Here is a 26,102-nt window from a genome sequence, read left to right on the forward strand (position 1 = left end):
GAGAGTAGCTCACTGGGCCTAAACTACTTATACAAACAATATGGTTTATGCTAAATACCAGATTTCCTTCTGTGAGTCTGGAATTTTGTTACCTGCCAGGTGAAAGGTGCCTACTTGACAAGTCCTCATTAAAGAACCTGAGGAAGGGCGCCTATGTGGCTCAGTTGCTTAAGCGTCTGCCTTCGGCTCGGGTCATGATCCCAGGGTCCTGGGATCAAGCCCCGCATCGGGCTCTCTGCTCGGCGGGGAGCCTGCTTCTCCCTCTCCCTCTGCCTGCCACTCTGCCTACTTGTGCTGTCTCTCTCTGTCAACTAAATAAATAAAGTCTTAAAAAAAAAAAAACCTGGGGACTGAGCCTCTAACAAACTCCCTGTTGGACAATATTTCACTTGTTCTCATAATTTGTTGCTGGCCACCAGGAGAAGACACTAGAAGCTTGCACCTGGTTTCCCCTAACTTTACCCAATGTACCTTTTCCCTTTGCTGATTTTGCTTTGTATCCTTTTCCCATAAGGAGCCCTAGCAAATTATCAAACCTGGGGTGATCTTGGGGCCCTCCAATACAACATTAAAGTTTGAGAAGCACTGCTCTAGAGCTTAAATGTAGGACTTAAAGACTATGGCTCATTTCTTGGGCCAGTGCAAGATAAGAAATCCATCTTGTACGGGGCGCCTGGGTGGCTCAGTCGGTTAAGCGTCTGCCTTCAGCTCAGGTCATGATCCAGAGTCCTGGGATCGAGCCCCTCGTCAGGCTCTCTGCTCAGTGGGGAGTCTACTCCCTGTGCCCCTCCCTCTGCTCGTGCTCACACATTCTCTCTCTCAAGTAAATAAATAAAATCTCTAGGGAAAAAAAAAAGAAATCCATCTTGTACAAAATCAGACCTTAGAGAAGACTACTCTCCTAGGAAAAAGTGTGAATTGGAAGAACATGCATCGGACAGAAGTAGATAGCAAAGAAAAATACCTCTGGGTAAAGCTGAAAACAAAACAAATAAAAAAAGATTTCCCTGAGGGCGCCTGGGTGGCTCAGTCGGTTAAGCGACTGCCTTCGGCTCAGGTCATGATCCCGGAGTCCCTGGATCGAGTCCCACATCGGGCTCCCTGCTCAGCAGGGAGTCTGCTTCTCCCTCTGACCCTCCTCCCTCTCGTGCTCTCTCTCATTCTCTCTCTCTCGCAAATAAATAAATAAATAAAAATCTTAAAAAAAAAAAAAAAAAAAAGATTTCCCTGAGATTTTGAAGCCACTGTACAAGGCTTTGGAACTTAGATGTATGTACTCTTTTGCATGGTCCAAAAAAATCCAACATGAGAATTTTAATTTAAAGTAGCCCCTTGTTGAATATACAACGGGAAAAAATCTCTTCAACAAATGGTGTTGGGAAGACTAGACAGCTACATGCGGAAGAATGAATACGAACCATTTTGTTTCACCATACACAAAAATAAAGTCAAAATGGATTAAAGACCTAAATGTGAGACCTGAAATAATAAAACTCCTTCATTTAGGAGTTTAGAGCACAGGCAGTAATGTCTCTGACACTGGCCATAGCAATATTTTTCTAGATATGTCTTCTGAGGCAAGGAAAATAAAAGCAAAATAAACTATTGGGACTACATCAAAATAAAATGTTTCTAGGAGTGTCTGGGTGGTGCAATTGGTTAAGCATCTGACTCTTGGTTAGCTCAGATCATGATCCCGGGGTTGTGGGATCGAGCCCCACATTGGGCTCTGCGCTCAGCATGGAATCTGCTTAAGACTCTCTCTCCCTCTGTCCTTCCCCTCCCCATTCTCTCTCTTTATATGTATAAAATAAATAAAATAAATCTTAAAAAAAAAAAATAAAGTGTTCCTACACAGCGAAGGAAATAATCAACAAAACTGGAAGGCAACATTTGCAAATGGCATATCCAATAAACGGTTAGTGTCCAAAATATATAAAGAACTGGTACAACTCAACATCAAAAAACCAAATAATCCAATTAAAAAATAGAAGAGACAAACTTATTTTTCCAAAGACATGCACATGAAAAGATGCTCAAAATCACTTATCATCAGGGAAATGCAAATCAAAACTATAATGAGGTATCACCTTACATCTGTCAAAATGCATAAAATCAACAACACAAGAAAAAAACAAGTGGTGGAGAGAAAATGAAACCCTCTTACATTGTTAGTGGGAATGCAAACTGATGCATCCACCAAGGAAAATAGTATGGAGGTTCCTCAAAAAAATTAAAAATAGTACTATCCTATGATCCAGTAACCACACTACTGGTTATTTACTCAGAATATGCAAAAACACTAATTCAAAGGGATACATACACCCCTATGTTTACTGCAGCATTATTTACAATAGCCAAACTACGGAAGCAGCCCAAGTATCCATCGATAAGTGAATAGAAGAAGATGTGGGTGTGGGTGTGTGTGTGTGTGTGTGTATAATGGGATATATATATGTATATATAATGGAATATTCAGCCATAAAAAATGAAATCTTGCCATTTGCAACATGGATAGAGCTAGAAAGTATATTATTAAGCAAAATAAGAGAAAGAAATATACCATATGATCTCATTCATTTGTAGAATTTTTAAGATTTTATTTGTTTGACAGAGAGAGAGAGAGGGAGCGAGCAGCACGAGCAGGGGGAGTGTCAGGCAGAGGGACAGAGGGAAGCAGGTTCCCTGCAGAGCATGGAGTCCAATGCGGGGCTCAATCCCAGGACCCTGGGATCATGACCTGAGCTGAAGGCAGATGCCCAGCCGACTGAGCCACCCAGGCACCCCTCATATGTAGGATTTAAGAAACAAAACAAATGAGTAAAAAAAAAAAAAAAAAAAAAGAGAGACAGAGACAAACCAAGAAAGAGACTCTTAATTACAGAGAACAAACTGATGGTTGCCAAAGGGGAAGCAGGATGGGATGATGGTGATTAAAGAGTACACTTATCATGATGAATAAAATAAAATAAAATTTTTTAATTAAAAAAAAAAAATAAGTAGCCCCTGGCCTACCATACCCGCAGGCAGTAGACAAAGCAAACTCAACCATCAACCAGCCCCCATAACACCCTTAGCCTGGGTAACCTAACAAATTTAAAGTGCACAAGCAAAAATCACAAACACAGAAGGAAACATGAAAATAAGCCTTTATAAACAGAAACAATAAACAAAACAATCTAAAAAGACTTGAAATATTAGAATTATCATATATATATATATACAAGCAATAAAAAAATAATGTTTTACATATCTAAGGCAGTGGGGGGGGGGGGAGTTGGCAAACTTGTTCCATAAAGGGTCAGACTGTAAGTATTTTAGGCTTTGAAGACCATCCGATCTCTGTCACAACTACTTAACTTAGCAGGTGCAGCACCAAAGCTGTCATAGACAATGCTTAGATGAGCACGGCTATGTCATGCAGCATTTGAAAGCCCTATCTGCCAGATTTGCAAGCCGTAACTTACAAACCTCCAATTTAAGAAAAGGAAGGAACGAAAATATAAGATTCAAGAGAGCACTTATTTAAAAAATTACAAACATCCACGCAGAATGTTTTGAAATAATTATCATGATTAAAACAAAAACTCGGGCGCCTGGGTGGCTCAGTTGGTTAAGCGTCTGCCTTCGACTCAGGTCATGATCCCAGGGTCCTGGGATCAAGTCACACATCAGGCTCTCTGCTCAGCAAGGAGCCTGCTTCTCCCTCTGCCTGCCGCTCCCCCTGCTTGTGCTCTCTCTCTTTCTGTCGAATAAGTAAAATCTTTAAATAAATAAATAAATAAATAAAATAAAATAAAAACTCAATGGGGGGGATAAACCAAATAAACACAGCTGAGGGGAGAATTAACTGAAAGACATATTCTGAAAATATTATACAGAATGTGGCCCACAAGAGAATAGGAGAGGAAATACATGAAAGAGCTTAAAAAAACAAGAAAGATAATGAGAAAGCCTAACATACATTTAATATGAATTCCTAAAGGAAAGAAAAATGCAGGAGATGGAATACTCAAAAAGTCAAATACCAAGAATTTTTTGGAATTGTTCAGACATGAAATACTCAGGATCAGGATGCCCAATAAATCCCAAAGTAGGATGCGAATAAACATGTAAACTTATTTTATTAAAAATGTTTAAGGGGCGCCTGGGTGGCTTAGTCGTTAAGCGTCTACCTTCGGCTCACGTCATGATCCCAGGGTCCTGGGATCGAGCCCCGCATCGGGCTCCCTGCTCCACAGGAAGCCTGCTTCTCCCTCTCCCACTCCCCCTGCTTGTGTTCCCTCTCTCACTATGTCTCTGTCAAATAAATAAATGAAATCTTTAAAAAAATGTTTAAAACTAAAGCAAAAAATTGTTAATACAGACAGAAAAGACAAATTATCCAGAAATAAAAGCAATTTGATGGACAATTTGCTTTTTTTTTACACATTAAAAACATAAATAAAAATAATCAAAAGTGTATGAATCTTGTATGAATCCTTATTCAAAATGATATCTGTAAAAAATGGTATCTGTAAGACAATCAGGAAAATCTGAACATTAGCTGAATATTAGATGAGATAAAGAAATTACTGTTACTTAGTTGTGTTAATGGTATTGTAGTTATAGATTTTAAAAGTCCTTAGCCCTGGGGGCGCCTGGGTGGCTCAGTTGGTTGGGCGACTGCCTTCGGCTCAGGTCATGATCCTGGAGTCCCGGGATCAAGTCCCGCATCAGGCTCCCTGCTCAGCAGGGAGTCTGCTTCTGCCTCTGAACCTCTCTCCTCTTGTGTTCTCTCTCTCTCAGATAAATAAATAAAATCTTTAAAAAAAAAAGTCCTTAGCCCTTAGAGATACATACTGATGTTATCTACAAATGAAACATTATATGCCTGGGATTTGTTTTAAAATTATCCATGAGGTGGAGAGGAGGATATACAGCTGAAATAAGATTGTTTATAATGGCTGAAGTGGGGTGAGAAATACATGAGGGTTCCTATACTTTTTTCTCTACTTAAGTCTATATTTAATAATTTTCATGATACAGTATACAATGAATCACAGATCACTACATCAAAAACTAATGATGTATTATAGGGTGACTAACATAACATTAAAAAAAAAAAGCTAATAATCCCAAGTGTTGACAAAAGTATGACTCAGGAGCAACTCTTAGATATTGCTCCTATGAGGATATAAATACAGAAGATACATAGACACACACAGATAAATAAATATATATAATATAAGCAGTGATTCTATTACACCAAGTTATATAACCTAGAGAAACTTAGATAGGAGTACCATAATTCATGTATAAGACCATGTTTATAATTATTTATAATAGCAAGAAACTGCAAACAACCCAAATGTCCATGATCAAAAGAATGGATAAATAAAAACATTTGCCCTCTAGATTTTTACCTAAGCACTTGCCAGATACTATTTAATATCTAAAATAACCTTGCAAGATGCACAATATTATATCCCTTCCCACATATAAGAAAATTTAGGCTCAGAAAATTAAATAGTATGTCAGGTATTTCCCTGCAATATTATGGAGCAAGAATTTGAATCTAGATCTCCCCTGCTACAAACACAGTTTTCATTTTACAGTAATAATTAGGAATGTATATTTTCAAAAAAGAAACAATATGCTAATCTAAGCAAAATAACTTAAATTGGTATTATAAAAAATATACAGTACTATAAAAGTAAACAGTAGTTAATTCAGACCTGTACAAATTACCAATAAGGTTGGAAATAATTTGCAATTCCTATTTTATGTGTATAAATGTGTGTAAACATACAATAATAAAAACAACGGGGGGTGTTTCTGACTGGTTTATCTCAAACAACCTGCTTAATATTATCGTAAGTCTCCTCAAAGCACAGTAACAGTTGATCTACCTTCAGTATATACAGAGCCCTTTTCTTTTTAAAAAAGTCTCACTACATTAAGTCATCTCTAAAGTGTCTGCCAACTAACTCTAGGTGCTTATTCAGCTTCAGCATTAAGCTTCCACACCAGTAAAGTTCAACGACACTAGTTCATAACCCATGAAGCCTTTCTTTAGTGCAAAGCCTGGCTTACACTTACTCTCTCTCTGTCAAATAAATAAATAAAATCTTAAAAAAAAAAAAATTAAAGAGAATAAAAGTAAAATTAACTTCTCCCACAAATAAAATTAACTGCTCCCATTCCTGCATTTTCCCCATTTCTGTATACTTTTTTATGACAGATTCAACATCTAAATGAAAGCATATAGCAACAGCAGCAGGAAAGTGAAATGAACAGATTCATATTTTACAGAGGTCAGGGAAGGCTAGTAACTCCCTTCTCAGCCTCCTGACTTGCCAGGAAAGCTTATCTATCCAACCAGTCTACATTTTTTGAATGACAAGTAACTAATTTTAAAAGCAAGGTCTGATTGATCTTGTAACCTCAACCTTGAAACTTCAGAAAACTTAGCAGAATACTGTGCCTATTGTATATAGTCAGTAATTAACTGAATGAATAAATAAATTAATGAATATAGCATTTCAACTCACGGTCACAAAGAACTGTCATTAATGACAACTCAGACATTATTTGCTAACTCAAAATACTAAAGTGATTAGGTTTAGACACACATTGCTTACAAAGAAGTGACCTATTTTAATGCACCCATCCTTTCTACAATGTTGGTTTTGTGGCTTTCTCCTCTGAATACTGAAGTCTCATGTGATTCAAAATGGATATAAAGTGAAAGTATTAATTCATTCACTTATTCATTCAATTAACATTGATTTAGTGACATGTGCCATGCACAGCCTTCTCCAGGAGCCTCAGTCCATTATCCACAGAACAACCAAGAGCTATCTTTCTAAATAATCAGATAACGTCACTCCCCTGCTTAACCTTCTAATAGCTTCCCTTTGCAAGCATACCACAATCTCTAGTCTCATACTCTCCTCTCCCCCTCATTCATCAAGCACTAACCATTATTTGTTCTTCCCTTATCTCTGGGCCTTTGTACCATATTCTTCTACTTGAAAGTAGGCCTTCCCCCTATATCTTCACTTTATGCCATCTCGTTAGTCCTGAATCAACTAAGTATCATTGCCTCAGAGAAGCTTTCTCTGACAATCCCAACCACCACTCAACTCCCTTTCAAATATCTAATTGCACATTATTCAGAGCATTTATTAGTACTTAACATTCTGTGTTCACATGTTTATTTTTTTTTTTAAAGATTTTATTTATTTATTTGACAGAGAGAATGAGAGACAGAGAGCATGAGAGGGAGGAGGGCCAGAGGGAGAAGCAGACCCCCCGCCGAGCAGGGAGCCCGATGCAGGACTCGATCCCGGGACTCCAGGATCATGACCTGAGCCGAAGGCAGTCGCTTAACCAACTGAGGCGCCCTCACATGTTTATTGTCTGCATTCTCCCCCACTAGAATATAATCTCAGGGACAGAGACACAAACTTTTTCACCACTGAATCACCAGGAAAGAATGGTAACCTGCACATAGTAAAGGTCAATAAATATTTTTCAACTGTGTCTGAGGAAGGCAGACATGAACAAATTATCACAATGTTATAAGAAAGGTAACACAGAAAGTTTTATATAATAGAAAAGCCCAAAGAAGGAAGACGCTGAACCCACTGGGGATATTAAGATTAACTTATGTGGAAAACTTGTTGCTAGCTACAGTAAAGATTGGGAGACGATAGCACTAGAATGGAGAGAGTAGTTGTGAAGCCAATGCACTCATCCAGGAAAGTAAATGGGAGCCCAAATAAAGGCAGAAATAAAAATAATTGGGACACCTGGGTGGCTCAGCCGGTTGAGCATCTAACTCTTGTTTCGGCTCAGGTCATGATCTCAGGGTCATGAGATGGAGCCCCCAGTCAGGGTCCACACTCAGTGAAGAGTCTGACTGGAGATTCTTTCCCCCTCCCTCCCCTTCTGCTCCCCCCACTATGCACTCTAAATAAATAAATACATAAATAAAATCTTAAAAAATAGTAATAAAAATAATAGGTCTAACAGTTTTCAGAGATAAAATCATCATCAGACTGGGAGCAGATCTGATATGTAGAATAAGGACAAGGAATGAGGCCAGGAGGTCTCTTGGGTATCTGCTTTGGCCCCATTAAAATACAGCTCTTAGCACCGATGAAATATATAGAAAGGTTTTTAGAACAATAATTATTAAGTTTGAAACACAGATATGTTGATATAAGTGACCATATATGGTCAAGATGTTGAGTAAGCAATCTGGAGCCCTCACACTAAAACATAAACTTGACAGTCACTTATTCTACCAATAAATACATAATGAAGTACATACAATGTGATGTTCTAGGCACTAAGGATACAATGTGATGTTCCAGGCACTAAGGATACAATGGTGAACAAAAAAAAGTGTTCACAAAACTTATATTCTATGGAAACAAATAATAAATAATACTGTAAATAATACTGTAATGGCAATAGTGACAAGGGCTATGGAAGAAAAAATATAAAAGAATGGAAAGTGAGGGAGATGGGGGCTACTTTAGATAGAATGATCAGAGAAGGCATCACTGATAAAGAGAATTAGACGAACTGAGAGAGCAAGCCTCCAAATATTGGTGGAAGAACAATTCAGACAGAATATAACAGAGGTACAAAGGTTCTGGCTCTGGAAAGAGAGTATGAGTAGGAATGAATGACAAGGAGGCTGTTTTGCCAAACAGAGTGAGTAAGAGGAAAAGAGGAAATGAGATTGTTATAGAAGGTACCAGGCATTAGATTACAATGGGAGTCACCACGTATAGTGAGTGGCAGCGTATTTCTTAGAAAAATTATCTTGTCATACACATCCCAGTATTTAATACGGTGCTGAGAATATAGCAGGTGCTCAATGAATTCTTTTCAAATCAACAGTGAATAAATCAATGAATTAATGAATTCCCATTATATATAACTACAATTAATATTTGACCCCCAAAGGACAAATCAGATAGCAATTTAAAGGACTGTATTATAAGCTTAAGCAATCTTCAGAAGCAGAATTTTTAAAATCTTTTTAACAGTGACATCACCACTAGAAAGTACATATCATTCCAAGGGGACTGCTTAAAGGAAACTTCTACTTCAAAGTATATAATTTCTAGATTGTCTGCTAAAACAACACATCATTCGATAAACCCTTCACAAAATAATCAAAATATCATTTTAGACCAACCTCTGATCGTGTTGGACAGCCAACAGTTTACTACTTCAGTGCTATTCTAGGAAAAATCATTTAAAATAGTTGGGGAAAAAAAATGATGTACCAATATGTACAAGAGCAATAAGTAATATAATCCTGAAAAACATAGTTCAAAATATAGATTTACTGCCTTTTGTCATTCCTAACTAATAGTATCAAACAAGCATTCACTCAGAATTCACCATTAAAACCAAGTATTTTTTGATAGCTAATAATCCATACTCAGTGAACTAAACAGTCTAGACTCAGAATCAGCAAGGATCTTCCAAAGTTATTACTACATTCCCACTTTCAGGGAATTCCAAACTCCTTGTTTTCCATACTTCCAGAGTAGATGCATGAAAATTTAAAACATTCTGAATACTTAAAACAAAGTGATTATTTTAAAAATTATCAACATTTAAAAAATGCACTTCATCAGAAGCTTCTTCACCTTCAGTATAGTGAAAACTTGTTTCACTTTCACAATTACTCTTGCTCTTGCATACTGAAATAAGTAAAATGTTCTTTAGTCTACTAATCTATGCTAAGCCCATATTGCTAAGTTGCTTTCAAGTATTTAATCAATTTCCTATGCAATACTCAGTTCTAATTTCTTGGGGACAAACACCAAGAGATGAGCAGTGGAATCTTTTTCTATCAAAGCATCAACTCTCAGGGGGAAAAAAAAGCCCTAAAATCCAATGATTAAGTAAAAACAAAAACAAAAAAATCTTTAACAATTTTTATTTTAAATCAGGGAACATAAACCACTATCAACTACAGCAAAAGACAAATGTAGTCCATTTCTATAGCATGTCCTTTTATATTAAAGAGTCACAAGAAGAAAGACTAGAAATAGAAAAAGAAACAGAAACCAATGAGAGAAATTGAGAAATACAGGGAAAGAGAGAAAAACAATCACTCAAAAACACTTTATAACTATCAATGAGGTCTTAGACACTCTCAACCTCATAAAGTTCTAATATGTCTACTAAAAAAATCACATTACTTTATGACTCCCTCATCTGTGAAACCTAAAGCAGGATTATACAAGAGTTCTAATGGTCCCTTTTGAGCTCTTAAGAAAGAGAATCATAAAAGACATTTAAACATTTATGCTCCTTCAAGGAGAAGCATTCTATTTTATACTCTAACAACTTTTCAACTTTGATAAATACTTAAAACTGTATGTTGTAAATCTAAAATATTAACGCATTGGTATTTCCACATGAGCATATTATTTGAGGACCAAGAAATGTTTATCATCCTCCTTTTTTTTTCTGTAGAAATACTAACCAATTTCAGTAATCATTCCACCAATTTAATTAGGTCAACACAAAACTTTTATTGGATTGGAATTCTAATTTTTCCAATTTTCTTTCTATACTGTAGCTTTGAGCAGTTTATTGTGATCGGATTATACTTTTCCTTTAAACAACCACTAAGAAAAAAAATTCACCTATCTAGATATGTTGACTACAACCTATTTAAGCAAAAGGTCAGGCCTAAGAGGCAAAAGACTGAGATATTCAGAAAATGATTTAATTTTTTTTTTTTTAGGATTTTATTTATTCATTTGACAGAGCGAGAGACACAGCAAGAGAGGGAACCCAAGCAGGGGGAGTGGGAGAGGGAGAAGCAGGCTTCCCGCCAAGCAGGGAGCCCGATGCGGGGCTCGATCCCAGGACCCTGGGATCATGACCAGAGTCGAAGACAGACGCTTACGACTAAGCCACCCAGGTGCCCCTGATTTAAATTTTTTAAATAAAGTTGGAATTAATGTCATTATTCCAAAACTTATCCACTCATATAAATCCACTGCCCATTCAAAAGGAAAGAATCCATCCACATCATGACATACCTGATATATATAAGCAGACTTAGATTAAAATAATTTTAACTCTACATACAACATGGTGATACAACATAACATTGGGCATATGAAGTTAGATACAAAAGAGTACATACTGTATGAGTGTATCATAGAAAGTTCAAAAACAGGTTAAACTAATCTATGGTATTAGAAGTCAAAATAGTAGTATCCTTCGTGTGGGAAAGTAGTGCCTGGAAGGAGACAGAATGGGAGCTTCTGAGGTATTGTATACTCCGGGTTCTGATTATCCATGTGTTCAATTTGTCAAAATTTATAGGACTATACAATTATGACAAACATTTTTTGGATCTGTTTTCTTTAAATAAAAAATAATTTAATAACATTTACTGCTCTCACTTTATTATGCATTTTAACATGTAAACAGAGAAGGTTTAACAACTCCACAGTTTTCAAGGCCCTCAGTAACTTACCCCTACCTTACAAATCCAATATGAATACTGAAATCTATATCCTTATTATTCCTCTCTCAGTAAAATGTTTAATGCCTTTATTCATGCTCAATTCCTCTTCATTTAACCACATCCTGCTCTTTCAAAGTTATAACATCCCACTTTCTTTTATTTTTTCCCAGCTCACACTTACCTTTCCCTTCTCTCATCTCCCTTGTTTTAAACAACCACTAAAGAACACCTAATATCTATAGGTATTAAGTATAGATATGTGACAAATTGTGCCAAAATTGTAATAAATATTTTACAAACATTTTATTCACTCAAGTGTTATTTCCAGCTGAGATGAGAAAACATGCTCAGAAAAAGTAACTTGTCCAAACTCAAAAAACTTCTAAGAGGCAGGGTCAAGATTCAAATCCAGATCTGACTCTAAGGCCCATGCTCTTAGCTACAGAGCTAGACTATCTCTATCTTATGCAATTAGCATATTATTTAATGTTATTTTGTCCGTATTAGTCATATTTTATACCTTAGTATCTATCTTTATATAATCCTACCATCCTTGCTATATACATATATACTAACTCCATCAAGTCATACCTCACCTACCTTGAACTATGCTATGAGGCAATGCTATCTGGAAAGCAACCAGGATATAAAAGTAAGCACACCAAAAAATGGCAATAAAGACTCAAAGTATGTATCATCACCAAGTTTATTCACTACAGATAACATATATTATTGACAGCAGGGGTCCTTAATTCTTCCTAATCACAACCTATTTATATTTATTTTCCATATAATATTAACAAGTCCAGTTATATAGTTTCTATTTTATAGCACAGTAAAAGTAAAAAAAATAAAGGACTGCTAAATATAGGAATAATAGTTGCAATGTAAAGTGATAGTTGAGTATAAGAAAACAGCACATTAAGATCAAAAAGAGCAGTCCAATGTCACACAAGGTAGTAATAAATTGTCCTCCCCCTACCTCCAACGAAATAATCGACATTCATAATGACCCCAGCCAAAGAGAAAAAGTTAAAATGTAGTTGATATATTCTTCTTATTAAAGGAGAGAAATAAGCAAGTTATAGAAATAATCATATCAAAAATGGCTAAAATGTACATTTCAGAGCTCAGCCAATAACCTGTTTCTTGAGGACTCCAAATCAACATTACTATAATATATAGCATACTCATTTAACCACTAATTATTCCAGCAATATGGCTTATCCTCTACTGTATTTGTTTTTAGAAAGATTACAAAGGGTTAAGTGCATGGGTTTAGAATCAAAAACAGTGAATGGGATCTGAATCATCGTACCTCTCTCTTTTACTGCCAGTATGACCTTGGGCTAGTTAGGCTCCCTCTGGCCCCACTTTCTTCATCAGTTACATAAGGATATTAAAACATATTTTCTAGAAATGTAGGATGACTAAATTAGATAATTTAAGTAATGTTTTTAACAGTTTCCAACATATAATAAAATTCAAAATATGGTAGCTGCTATTTTTTGTAATCAAAGACCATGTCTTCAACATCTAACAACCAGAACAATGCTAGACACATAGGCAGTACTCAGTAAGTAGTTGGTAACTGGCCTGTACGAGCAGAAAAGGGTAAGACTTTCTAATAGCACACACGGCAGTGCCCAATGTGAGTAAACCTACTACTTTTATTTGTAAATATTTATAAAATAAAAATATGAAAGAACTAGGATCAATTACTGAGAAATGATTCTTTTATTAAATTTTGGCTACTTTGATATAGGAATTTCATTAACAAACTTAGCTGCTCAGCAAAGAAACAACTTTGAATAAGCTACCTATCAATGAAAGGTTTGAGTGATGATGGATGACATCTGTCAGATACTATAGAGAAGATCCCTGTTTTGAATGGTAGAGCTAATAAAATAACTTCTAAAGTAGCTTCCAAATATGCTTAAAAATAAACATAATATGTAGAGACACATACCTTCCCCAAATGCATTCATATTCAAGTATCCCAAGTGAACATTTACTTGCAATATAATTACTCATTTTAAAAATAATTACACTTTTTCTCTACAGTACCTTTAATACAGAAACAATTACTGATGTAAGTGAAAAATTTTTCCTAGGACTCAAAAATAAGTCTAAACTTTTTAAATAAAACAAAATAACTATCAGAAGAAACAATAACATAGCAAAAGGCAGCCACCACAGTTTATCCAAATTTTTTAACCTTCTCCTTTTTTATTTCCTTTTAAAGAGTAATCAGCATTGGGGCACGTGGGTGGCTCAGTTGTTAAGCGTCTGACTTTGGCTCAGGTCGAGGTCCCAGAGTCCTGGGATCGAGCCCCGCACGGGGCTCCCTGCTCGGCAGAAAGCCTGCTTCTCCCCCTCCCACTCCCCCTGCCTATGTTCCCTCTCTCGCTGTGTCTCTGTCAAATAAATAAATAAAATCTTTAAAAAAAAAAAAAAAGAAGAATCAGCATCTTTTTAAATGTCTTCCATTTCGCTAGGTAAAACAATACTATATATTTCTGTATTCAAAACAATGTTGAAACATGAACACGTAACACTGAATTCTCCCATGACAAAGGAGAAAAAGGTTATTTTAAGGTTATTAAAATACACAAAGTGATTTAAACATTTTTAAGACTATACTAATCTAAAATTTAACTCATTAAAAGGTTGTAAAAACATGTTGAGAATTATTCTTACATGACATATGAAATCTTACATAAGAATTAATCTGACCTGCTTTGTACCAAGTTATGCCATTCAAAAGTAACATTAGAAATTACAAGCTACAGCAATAAAATTAAAACACAAGTCATTCTAAATAAAGTAGAAAATAGCTATTTGTATTCAAATAGTCCATTATCATGATTTTATGCTAATCATGTGATAGATATGATTAAAAACTTATCCACAACACATGGGAATAAAACGTTCCACAGTATTCCACCAGCCACCTCGTCACACACAAACTGCCATATAGCTAAATGTTAAGAGTTCACAGCTCACCTACCTCCAACCACTGGAGTCTTCTCACTCTTTCTGCAACTCTATTCCCTTCAGTTTTTCTTTTTTCTTTTTTTTTTCTTGGGGGAGGGGGCTGGTGGTGATGGTGGTGGTGTGGTGAAGGTTAGGGAGTATATTATACGGAATTATGAGTGGAGAAAAAACAGGGCAATTAAAAGTTTTAGTATATGAGGGATGAACATTAAGCATGGAAAGAATTAGCAATACTATCTTAAGATGTGATTTCTCGAAGTATGAAACTACAGATAAATATATATAGGTGCACACATCTAAAAGGAGTTAAATACGCTTTTATCTGGCAAGCTGTTCCTTCTTAGTAACTAAAAGTAAATTACTTGGCAGTCTTCTTTGTTTACAGCTTCTGTGTCTCTTCACTCTTTATTCATTATAAGAAACACATGAAATTACAGTGGATTCTGAACAAGATCGCTAAAATCCCTGCAAGTGGCAATTCAACTCTCATTTTGCTGCTTTAATATAAGCAATAATTTCCCCAGTATACCCTTTACCCAAATAACTAGAGGGCTGGGTAGGTTGTCAGGATTTAGCAATGAAATATTCCATATTTTTCAGAATGATTTTTATTTCAAATATTCTATCTCACTGTGAGGCCACATGTTTAAATTCTGAGTTCAGAAAATATGGTCATTTTAGTGTGGAAAATAACAAAAACACTACCCATCTCATTTATAATCTCTATTTCCAAACTGCATACATCTTGAAGTAAGTTTGATAACAAATTTACAGAGCCCTTTGAACATGCAGTATTAATGAAGGGGAAAGGAAACACATATATTACAAAACAATGGAAGAAAAAAAATCATTTATACTTGGATTTGGAATAACAGCCAAGCATTTATATACTCATAGTCACAAGCACACAATTATTTCACAATATGCCTAAAAGCTCTCAGTCCAGTCCTGCATTACCTTTAAAGGCCAGAAGAGCCCTACTTTGAAATATAAATAATCCTCAATAATTATGAGTTATATAATCACCAATTTTCCTCAACATTACCTTCAAGTACTGAATAATATGCCAGAAGTGTTAGTTCACAAAATTAAGTTACAATTTTTTTTTAAAACACTGATCCCGAGTTCTATCTATTCAAATGCTACCCTTTAATGCAAAAGTCTGACAGGTGTCAAGACTTCTATGAGGTCTTCCCTCTAAGCCATTCCTTACCTATCTCCCTTCTTTTTTTTTTTTCTGAATGCCTTCAGTTTTTGATTCCTTTATAAGGACAATTGGCAGGTTCTTCTTATACTGCTATCTTACATTATGCCCTGATACAGGTATATCCCAAGATATGTCAGAAGCCAAGAATTGTGCCTTCCTAATTCACAATACTTAATAACCCAATTATATAATATATGGATCAAAAATATGCTGACATTAACAAACCACTATAAATCCAAATCTTCAAAATATTGGAGTAAAAAAATGGCAAAGTAATTAAAAGAGCCAAATTCTTGAAAATCCAGGTAATTAAAAAACTGTCTTGTGTCTTTCTTACTAAACTCAACTGACTCCATAAATAGGGTATGTTCAAAGCCTCCGCATATCCTCAAATTTATATTTTATATAAATTTCATCATTACCAGGTACGTTGCTCAGTTTATGCAATCTGCCTGGCTCAAAGACTTTGTAAAAGGAATTTTAAGAATGTACTTAAGTTTAAATTCTCTTTCAATCCTCTGACTTGGGATATATGTTATGTTTATCTAGTTTTACACAATTATTTTCAATTTAGTTTGGTATCTGTATAATTTTAGAAGTAAATTCATTGTAGAGATAAAATTTTAAAGTAGCTATTCAGCTTTAACCTGGCCACACTAACAAAAAAGCACAGATAATACAAAACAATGGATGAGCCAAAAAGCATTAACAGTCAACTCTCAATTATTCGCATGTGGATTACCTAATATATATTTTAACCTATTTATGTTGGCTACTCTAACAGTATTTGCTCAGGAAATAAAAATTGATGCTAATAATTCACTTAAAAGAAAAGACACATCAATCTATTGTAGGGGAGGAAAGAATATAAAATCTTCCCAAGCCACATATAAATAATGCTATTTAGATTATGTAATTTAGCGCTCTTCCATCATTATTCACCTTTTTATTAAGTGCAGGTAAATGAGAGTGGACTGTATTTAGCTTGGTGATAGTCAGAGATACAGATACACAGGCATGCAAACCATTCACTCACCCCACTGTGCTTTTCACAGCCCTATTTTCAGTAGCCTGAGACCTGGGAGGGGGAGGAGGCAGCAAGTCACTGCAGATGATCACTTAAAAGGAAATTGAGAGTTGACTATAATTTACATTTAAAGTGCTATGAAATACCATCACTCCTACATGTATTCATTACTGTTTATGGGAATACTTCTCACAGTGATTTAACAAGGCTGTAATGCTTTCTTTTTAACCTTTCAATATCCCAGAAACATGGTGATAGCTGAGGATCACAGAGACGGAAGGTGACAGTGCTACACGTGTAACGGAGTATGCATTTTAGAGATCCAGGAAACTGAAGCACAGAGAGATTAAACAGTATGCCAACATCATCCTTAGATTAAGGAAGAGTAGGACTGAGTTCTCCGGACACCAACTTCAATGCTACAGTCTCACAGTTTCTTCAACCAAAACTCCCCTCTTGGCTTCTGAGATCATAGTCTTGCTAGTTTTCTTCTCTTGGCCACCTTCTTCTCATTTTTTGATTCTTATGCTATGACACTCTCATCAGCTCATCCTCTAGCCCTCAAATCTTTAGCTCTTCTCCATTTACATTCTTCCCTGTCTCAACGCCCTATGCAGAGAACAATCAGATCACAAGTTTAGAACCCATTCAAGTATTTGCAGCTACCTTTTATACATCTCTGATTGACTTAATCACCTGAAATTCAAAGTGCAAAGCTAAACTCATTATCATCCCTCCAAAATGGATCTCTTCATTTCATGGCACCATCAATCTCACTGTCCCTCAGGACTGCAAACCTAAAATGTTCTTTTACTTCTACTCTCCTTAATGCTGTACCCTCCATTTCCCATCTCTCTCTCCATTCTGACATTCAATAAGTGCTTCAGTTATTATTATATGATAGATGCTGGGGAAGCTTAAGATCCAGTGAGGGAAAAACAACTGGACAAAGAACTTAAGGCAATGAGAAGTGATATTTAGAAAGGAACAAACAAAAGTGGAAAAGCAGAGGAAGAAGCAATGAATTCCCACTGGGATGATTTCTAGAAGTTGCATTTGACCTAGACCTTAAAGAATTCGGATTTCAATAAAGAGTACTGAAAATGAAATTCTAGGCAGAGGAAACAACCTGCACAAGGTCAAGTAAACAGAAACTGCATGCCATATGCAAGGAATAAATCATTTTTGTCTAGAGCAGATTCTCAACCAGGGGTATAACACAATCTCCAAGGGGAAAGAACAAATATGGGGAGGTAGGTGCTTTGGACTTGCGAACTTTCCCCATGCCCTCTGAAAAGCACTGTGTGTAAAGAAGGAAGAGAGTGTCTTACACAAGTAAACTCTGCACAGAGGCTGACAGAACAGTATGATTAAGACAGTACAGAAGATAATTTTGGAATAAATCATAAAAGGCCTTCAATGCCAAGTTAAGAAATCTGGACTTTATTCTGTGAGCAAAAACGAGCCAGGGAAGTGTGAGTATGAGTGTGTTTTGTTTTTTTTATTTAAGGGAATGGTAAGATCAGATCTACATTTCAGGAAAATAATCCTGGCAATCGTATAGCAGAGAAAGTGAAAAAAAGGTGAAAGAAAAGATTTTACATCATCCAAATGAGATAATAAAGATGTGAACAAGCCCAATGACAATGGAATAAGAAAGACTAGATTCATTAGATATTTCACAGGCAAACTGAAGGAACATGGCACATGAACAAAGATAAACTGTAGGTCTCTAGCTTGATTATTACAGAGGATGGTGGTGGTAACTAAAGGGTGAAAAGGGAATATGCTTTGGGGTGCAGAGTTTTACACATCAGCCTTTTCAGATGAGTAGCAGACACATAATGCTAATATGTTTTGCAAGCTTAAAAGAATGAGTCTGAATAAAAATGTAATTATCATAACCATTTCAGCACATGGATTTTTTTTTTTTTTCAACTCATGGATTTTTGAAGCCCTCAGTGAAAAGACTGTTCAGGTACATAGCATATAGCACCATAGGAGAGAAGAAAAGATCAAGGACAGAACCTTAAGGTCCCCTCGCTTAAGGAGCTGGAAGACCAGGCGGGAACAGAGAAGGAGCAGCACGAGAGGTAGGAAAAGCAGCAGGAGAATATTTCACAGAAGTCGAGTAAAGACGTGGTTTCAAGAATAGCGAAGCGTAGTGCCGACAAACGCATGATCTGCAGTCAGTCGCTCACTAATCCTATGACCCTGGCTGAATTACTTACCTGAATTTCAGACCTTTGGAATTTTAAAACCTATATCCTCATCTGTAAAAGAGGGATAAAAAGAGTACCTCAAACAGTTATTAAAGATTAAGTGAGATAACATATTTTAGAGCCTGGAACAAAACTATTAATACAGTAGTAGTTCTAAAACAGAATGGGGAACTTAAAAATGCCTATGAATTTTGCATGAGATTACTAGCATCCTTTAAAAAACTATTTTCAGTACACGGGGAAAGCTGTGCTTAGAAGACTATAGTCGTTAAGGAAGAAAGCTACAGAGTGAGGATGAACTATTCTTTCCTTAGAGCGGATGGAAAAACAGCTACTTTGTAATCTTCATCTTTTATCTTTCCACACCTCCCACCATCATCCCATGCCTGGGATAGTACCTGATCCATATGAAGGATACAACAAATGATTACTGAACATGAGAAAACTTCCAATAGGAAGGAAGAAATGAAGAAAGGGATCTCAGTTCTACAAAGAATCTTAGAAGAAACAGTATTAGGAGCATAAAATTCCTTTCCAGGTTAGCCTTGAAAAGGAACAGAGATTCTGTTTATTCCCTGACTCAGGGAACCAGAAGATAAGTATGTATAAAATATAAAGGGGAAAAGACAGGCACACCTGGCTGGCTCAGCAGGTAGAGCATGTGACTCTTGATCTTGAGGTCCTGAGTTCAAGCCCCACATTGGGCACAAAGGTTACTTTAAAAATTAAATAAAGGGGAGGAGTCAAGGGAATTCACATTAGACAGCTTCAACCTTCTTAATAAATATAAGTTCTCTGCACAGTGTAGGAGTATTCCAAAGTCAGTTTGACAATCTGAAGAAAACAAATTAGTTGATTACTCCATCTCAATATATATGGACCTTCATTTCTAACTCCAACATCCTGGTCTAGTTCCCCACCATTTCTTAGATTACAGCAGCAGCTTCCTAAGGCAGCTCCTTTTCCTGCTGACTTTTACCTTTCCCAAGGTGTGGTACAGTCTCTTGCGAGCCCATGTTTCCTTTCATTATGTCTACCACTATTCTCATGAGAAGTCAACCACTCTGAAGCTGCCTCTAAACCTCTACCCACCAAACAATTCATCATTTTCTCCTCTAGGCTACTTCTGGGTCCTTGTACAGTTGGTTACTTAATTTATCATTCCATATTGCAATCACTTTATTAATATCTGTTCCAGTAAATTCCTGAAAAGGGGAATAACATCTTCCTTATCTTCATTCCTCCAGCACTTAATTCAGCATTTAGTAAATAATAGGCATCCAGTCAATGTGTGTTTTGTCTAACTGAAGTCAGCGATTAAACAACATAAGTAATCTGCTCACTAGATAAAAATCAGAAAACAAAAAGTAGTGTTCAAATCTGCATCATTCAGATAACCTTCCTTTTCTAAGTATTAAACAGCAACTAAGACAGTCAATTTTTGTATTCTTTCTAAAGGAAAAGGAAAAGAATTGGATAATAAAAAAATACAAAACTCAATACTTTTAAATAAATTCTAACAGTTAGATTTGAATACAGGTTTGTCCATGTCCTGAAAATTCACTTTGAACACAATCATTAAATTACTGTACAGTAAGAAGGACTTACACAGGAAGAATACTCTGTGTCTTTTCAAGTTATTCAGTACCAGAAATGTACTATGAGACTGATTAAAAAACAGGCTATCCTTGCAGTGGAAGTGACTAAGGGAAGCATTTTGATTTCAAAATAGATATTGGCATGCAAAACAGAGAGAGTATTTAAATTATATCAATAGCAAGTATCAGGGACTTTCACAAATTAAGTAGAGTAGTTGTTTGAACAAAACTGAAAGCAACAATCAGCAATAAGTTTACTGTGCGATCTACTGCAATGAAGTTCCTAAACTAGATCAAAATTAGTCCACCAACAATTTTTAATTGAAGTACACTATGTATGAACTAACTACCAAAACCAAAGCACGTAGAACTCTCCTGGGCCTCAAGAAGCTTGCAAGGCTAGCCAAATCATTATTACTAAGAAATTTTCTGGAGTCAGAGAAAAATTCTAAGGTTCTATAAAATAAAATACTACATTATATCTTAAGTACATATAATACTCTTTGCTTAGACCTAGTTTACTGGTAATCTCACAGAATACTTCTTTACAGTTGTTATACTCAAGAACTCTACCTCAGACAGACTATACCCAATTAATAATGTCTCAAAAAAATGAAAGCCTCAATACCGTAATTCCTCATTAACAAGTTTATAATGTTCAAAACAACTGAAATATTTTAAATGCGATATAAATAATTTTTATTTCATACTGTGGGATGACAACTAACATTTAGTTAACATCACTCACAAAATTATCAGCTCCTGTACTGAGTATTTTAAGCATTAGTTCATTTACTTCTCACATTCTTAATAACCCTTTGAAGTTATCTCTTTGAGATGAAGAAACTAAGAGTTAAGCAAGGTCAAATACCTTGCCCCACATCACCTAACTATTAAGTATCCCAGCTGAGATTGCAACACAGAACTATCCGACTGTACAGTCTGATCTCTTTTCACTATACATTGATGGTTCCTTTAGGAATTAGAACCACCATTACCTCTACTTAACAATGAACTTTGTGAGATAGCTACACAATGAATTTCTCAAAGGTTACATAAAAAGAATTAAAATGAGAGCAAACACTGCCTTCGCATTAAAAACTTGTAGTTTTGGTTACCCCAATCTTTATCTAAAATGTACTGTAATCCAATCCACAACCAGCTGCCCTTCAGCAGCAACCCAGACTGCCCTACAGTTCTCAAACTATTACTAAAGTGTAATTCCTTGTGAACTTTCTTCAGGTTAGAGCCACAAGACTTCTTTGAGCCACAAACCTTCTTTTAATAATGAAATGTCTGTCAGAATAGCAATTCCTTGAACAATAATAGCTTCCCTATATTATAAATTACTTTTTTATTCTCATATAGCCTCTCTTACTTGCATATGCCTTTTGCAATCAATTTCACTTGGCTGTGTATATTCCAAACTAAACTATATTTTATCAGTGCAAGCAGAAATAGCATTTTTCTGCTTGCTGCATTATCCTAAAAACACCTATGGACAATGGTGTTCACAAAGTGCTCAGAAAATATAACATTTTAAATAGTAAACATACAGACTTATCTGTGCACTTGAATAAGTTTGAAGTAAATCAAAGGTATCAATTTGTATATTTTTTAACAAACCAAAATTCTGATACCAACCACAGAAACTACTATATATATAGGAGCTCAGCAAACTCAACCTAAAGCACAAATATAACTTATTTCTAGCACCACATCCAAACAAGCTTTTAATGAGAAAATTAAGACAGAAGATCTATCTAATAAGTGCTCTTTAAACCATCTAAACACATATGCCCACACAGAAATTAAATCACCTAATAAAGTACATCTGTTACAGAACTCAAATACTAATTTTGAACCCTGTGGGAATTTTGTTTTTGTTAGGAAATTTACTAGAAAATCTTTTCCCACATACATCTTATATAGATTTTTCATGTGTGTTTTATATAGTCACGTTTCCAAACTGTTACACAAAAGTCAAAAGCTTTACATCTTCTACACTATCTGCTGAAAAAAGTTCCAATTTAGTGCAGAAACCCTTCTGCCTGTTAACACCAGCACTTCATTCGCCCAACAAAGTCCCTGAACTTTCAGAATAAAATATTCTTACAAAAATGTACTCTTGTAGCTAAACAAAAAGTAGCTGTTTAGTTTATAAGTTTTCTTACACTATGAAATACAAAATACAACAAATTAGACAATGCACTATGCTTTAAATACCAGAGATGAGTCTCAACAATGAGCCCGCGTCTGACAAATACTTTAGATAAGTCATTACGTCAAGTAGAACATAGGTTAAATTTTTTAAATTTTTAATGAAATGTTTACGACTTTTCTTAACTTCCCGAAGTGTTTTTCAGATCTCAAAAAGGAAACTGACTGTACAGCTGAACCAGCTTACACTCTATGCTACAGCCGGTGTGAAATATGACTTCTTCGGAATCAGTAGACCAAATCCTGTTTACCGTGGAAGAAAAAAGAAAAACCTTGTATATAACTACTGTATCTCCGAGATATTGTCGAATAAACTCCAGTACGGTGACTAAGAGAAGATTCACTGGCCAGTAGCCGGATTAGATCCTTAAAAACACAACCGCGGGGTTCGCCCAGTTCCGAAGGTGTAAACAAACCCGTCGCCACTGCAGAAGGTAAACAATGAACCTGCAGCGAGGGTGAGGGGGCGGTCTTTGCCAACTACAGTCCCAGCCACCCGGGAAAGGGAAACGGGAATGAACTACAGCGCAAATCAGACACTTAGCCATAGTCACCCATTCTAGGTTTCACTACCGAGTTATCAATGCTGCGGGTCCCCCAGGGCGGTGGGCAAAGAGAAAAGCAGTCACGCAGGCAAGCAAGAACCCAGCAGGTCCGGCTTCTGCTCGGGGGGACGGGGAGGGCAGGATGTGGTCGCTCTTCCCTCAGACATCCTCCGGCAACCTAAATAACAGCCTCTACCTCCCGCCGGCCGCCTCCAGGCGAATGGCTGCACGAGCTCCAGGATGGGAGTTAAGCCCTCCCTCGGGGGCCCAGAGAACCCAGAGGGTAGCCCGCTCCGCTGGGTCCTGCTTGGCGTTCCCCGGCACCCGCCGCACCCACAGGCCGGGAGAAAGGCGCGGGGCGAGGCAAGCGGGCACCGGGAAGGGGGATGGGTCCCGGGAGGCTGCCCGGGGCTTGGCTCCTGCGGGCCAGCAGGCGGGGCTCGGCTCTGCCTCCCGCACCCCCGCCAGTCCCGTGCGGGGCCCGCCCCTGCCCCCGGCCCCCGACCCCCGGCTCCTCCCCAGCAGCGTGCCGTCGCCGGCGCCCGCGGCGCCCCGCGTTACCTCGGGTCAGATCCAGCGGGACGTTCTCCTCGCCGCTGTCATTCCGCCCTGCGCGAAACAGACACACAGCTCCAATTAGGATTCGCTCGCAGGCCAGCGGCGGCAACCCTGGCTCGGGCCAGCGCCCCTAATCGCTCCCCCAGCCCAGGGCCAGGGGGAGGCAAGGGCCAGGGGTCGCGGGCCCCAGGCGGTGGGGAGTGAGGGTTGCAGCGGGCTTACCTCGTATTCGGAGGTTCTTCAGCGAGCGGCCGCGGCCGATCGCCGCCATATTGACGGGTTTCAGTCACAACACCGGAAACCTCGCCCAATCGCGCGAGAACCCCTTCCCCTCCCCGCGCGCCGCGCCCGCCCCCCGCGGCATCTCCCCCGCCCCTTCGCGGCGGCAGGCGGCGGGTGGTGCAGGCTGTACCCGGGGCGTGGAGGGAATGCGGTGCAGACCCGGGGTGTCCGTGGGGCTCGCGGCGTGCGCACCCGTCCGCCTCCCTGGGAGCCCGAGGTCGCGGCTACACGCCTAACACTTCGAGAGCAAGTCGGCCGGGAGGCGGCATTTCCCACGAGGGGAATCCCATTGATGGGAGTTTGCAGCGTGGAGGATGATGCTTCCCCTCCAGTGCCGCGGAAACTGTAATCAGAGCCGCGGCGAGCCGGGAGGAGGCCGGGATGCGGCCGCACGCCACCTGCGGAAACCATCCTGCCCCATTCTCCTGCTTGCTTTCAAGCCCTCCCTTCCTTATCAGTTAAAACGATGTTTATTAAAAAAACAAGCTGCGCTTGTAACTCAAATCCCTTCCTAGAGTCGCTTTGCTCCAACCAAGTTAACATGTAACAAAGTTTGTTTTCCACCCTCGTTCTGACCACCGTGCTAAGCAGCCTTGCACTTGATCTTCAAAACCGTACTTGGCCAGGAGAACTTCTCTAAGAGGAAGTGGTCGGGGGGACGTTTCGCTTTTGACCGCCTGGCGCAGGCCGGGAGAAAGGAGTTAAGAAGCCGGGAGTGCGAGGTGGTCTTCCCGGGCGGTGGGTGAGGTTGTTCCCGCGCACGCGCGGGCGCCGGGAGGCCCGGGGAGAGGGTTTCCTCTGCCTGGGAGCAGGCAGAGGAGCTGAGGGCTGAGTCGGGTTTTCTGTCTGTGTAGCTCTTGAACACTGGCTAATGTAGATGTTGTGGGTTAATACTTTTTATACATAAACCTAATAATCATTAACTGTAGAGATTGCAATTCTAGAAACTGTTTTTACCTAATTAATATATATACACCTGGCCTCTGACCCAGCAACTTTCTCTTAAAGTAGACTAGAGAGAGGCTGAGTGTTGTGCCGCCTCCTGCTCCTCGACTGGTCTTTTTATTACGTGAGACTGGAAGTTAAACAGTGGAGATCTTGCTTTAACCATCTCTCTTGTCCCAGTTAATGCAGTGTCCAGCATAAATAAATGTTCAATAAATAATCGGATCGATGAGTAAGTGCCTTGGATTCCTTTGTTACAATGCTCTTTTTTGCTGTTAAAAAAAAAAGAAAAGCAGTATTGGAGATAAAATTGCCGTTGTTAATAATAGTGAACAATTGGGAACAAAGATGACCAAAGGTAGGGGTTATGCAAATTATTACAACGGTTAAAAACGATGTAGGTCTAGTATATTTATAGAAAATTAGGTTCATGATTTTAAATCAAGCAACAGATTACAAAATTCCCTTTTTTATACGTTTAAAATACATATAAATTAAAATTATACGTTATAAAATATTTTACATATCTGTGTACATAGAAAAGAGTCTGAGAAGATATACATCAAAATGTTAACTAATTTTTTTCCCTTCAGTTGTGGAATTACATATACGGTTTTTGTTCTTCTTTGCTGTCTATACTCTAAATGTCCTGCAATTAATATATATATCTAGTGTAAAATAAGTGAAAGTTATAAAAAATAAAAGCAGTATACAGTAGCATCATCAGGAAAATAAAAGAGGAACATTGTTTCCTTAGGAGACTATCCTCTGTCCATATATTCCAGATCCTTTTCTTATTAGGTCTACAATCAGATATCTGTTCCTGATACTGCCCTTGTATTCAGTGATGCAACACAATTGGAGCACTTTTTAAAAATGTCTCCTGACATAACCACTAGTAATTTTGATAACAACAAACTTTGCTCTTGCTCTTGTAGCTTTTAGGTCTTGGTGCAAATTTATTTATTCTAGTTACAACCTAAGGCAAAAATCACAAA

The 26,102-nt window shown here is 37.7% G+C and overlaps 1 protein-coding gene across 4 annotated transcripts in view; it reads right to left on the minus strand.

The window, feature by feature from the left end:
- Positions 1-24,193, minus strand: part of LOC118006531 (rapamycin-insensitive companion of mTOR) — a 122,001-nt gene extending 97,808 nt beyond the window's left edge. For all 4 annotated transcript variants that reach the window (XM_034999212.1, XM_034999208.1, XM_034999209.1 and 1 more), the window contains exons 1-2: positions 24,100-24,193; positions 23,881-23,928 (exon numbers count right to left, since the gene is read on the minus strand). In XM_034999212.1, coding sequence (XP_034855103.1) covers positions 23,881-23,928; positions 24,100-24,148 — 97 coding nt within the window. In that variant the 5' untranslated portion in view covers positions 24,149-24,193. The remainder of the gene's footprint in view (positions 1-23,880; positions 23,929-24,099) is intronic.
- Positions 24,194-26,102: the final 1,909 nt, after the last annotated feature.

This window comes from Mirounga leonina, unplaced genomic scaffold (assembly GCF_011800145.1).
Source record: "Mirounga leonina isolate KUSES-001 unplaced genomic scaffold, KU_Mleo_1.0 Mir_97, whole genome shotgun sequence".
Taxonomy (NCBI): domain Eukaryota; kingdom Metazoa; phylum Chordata; class Mammalia; order Carnivora; family Phocidae; genus Mirounga; species Mirounga leonina.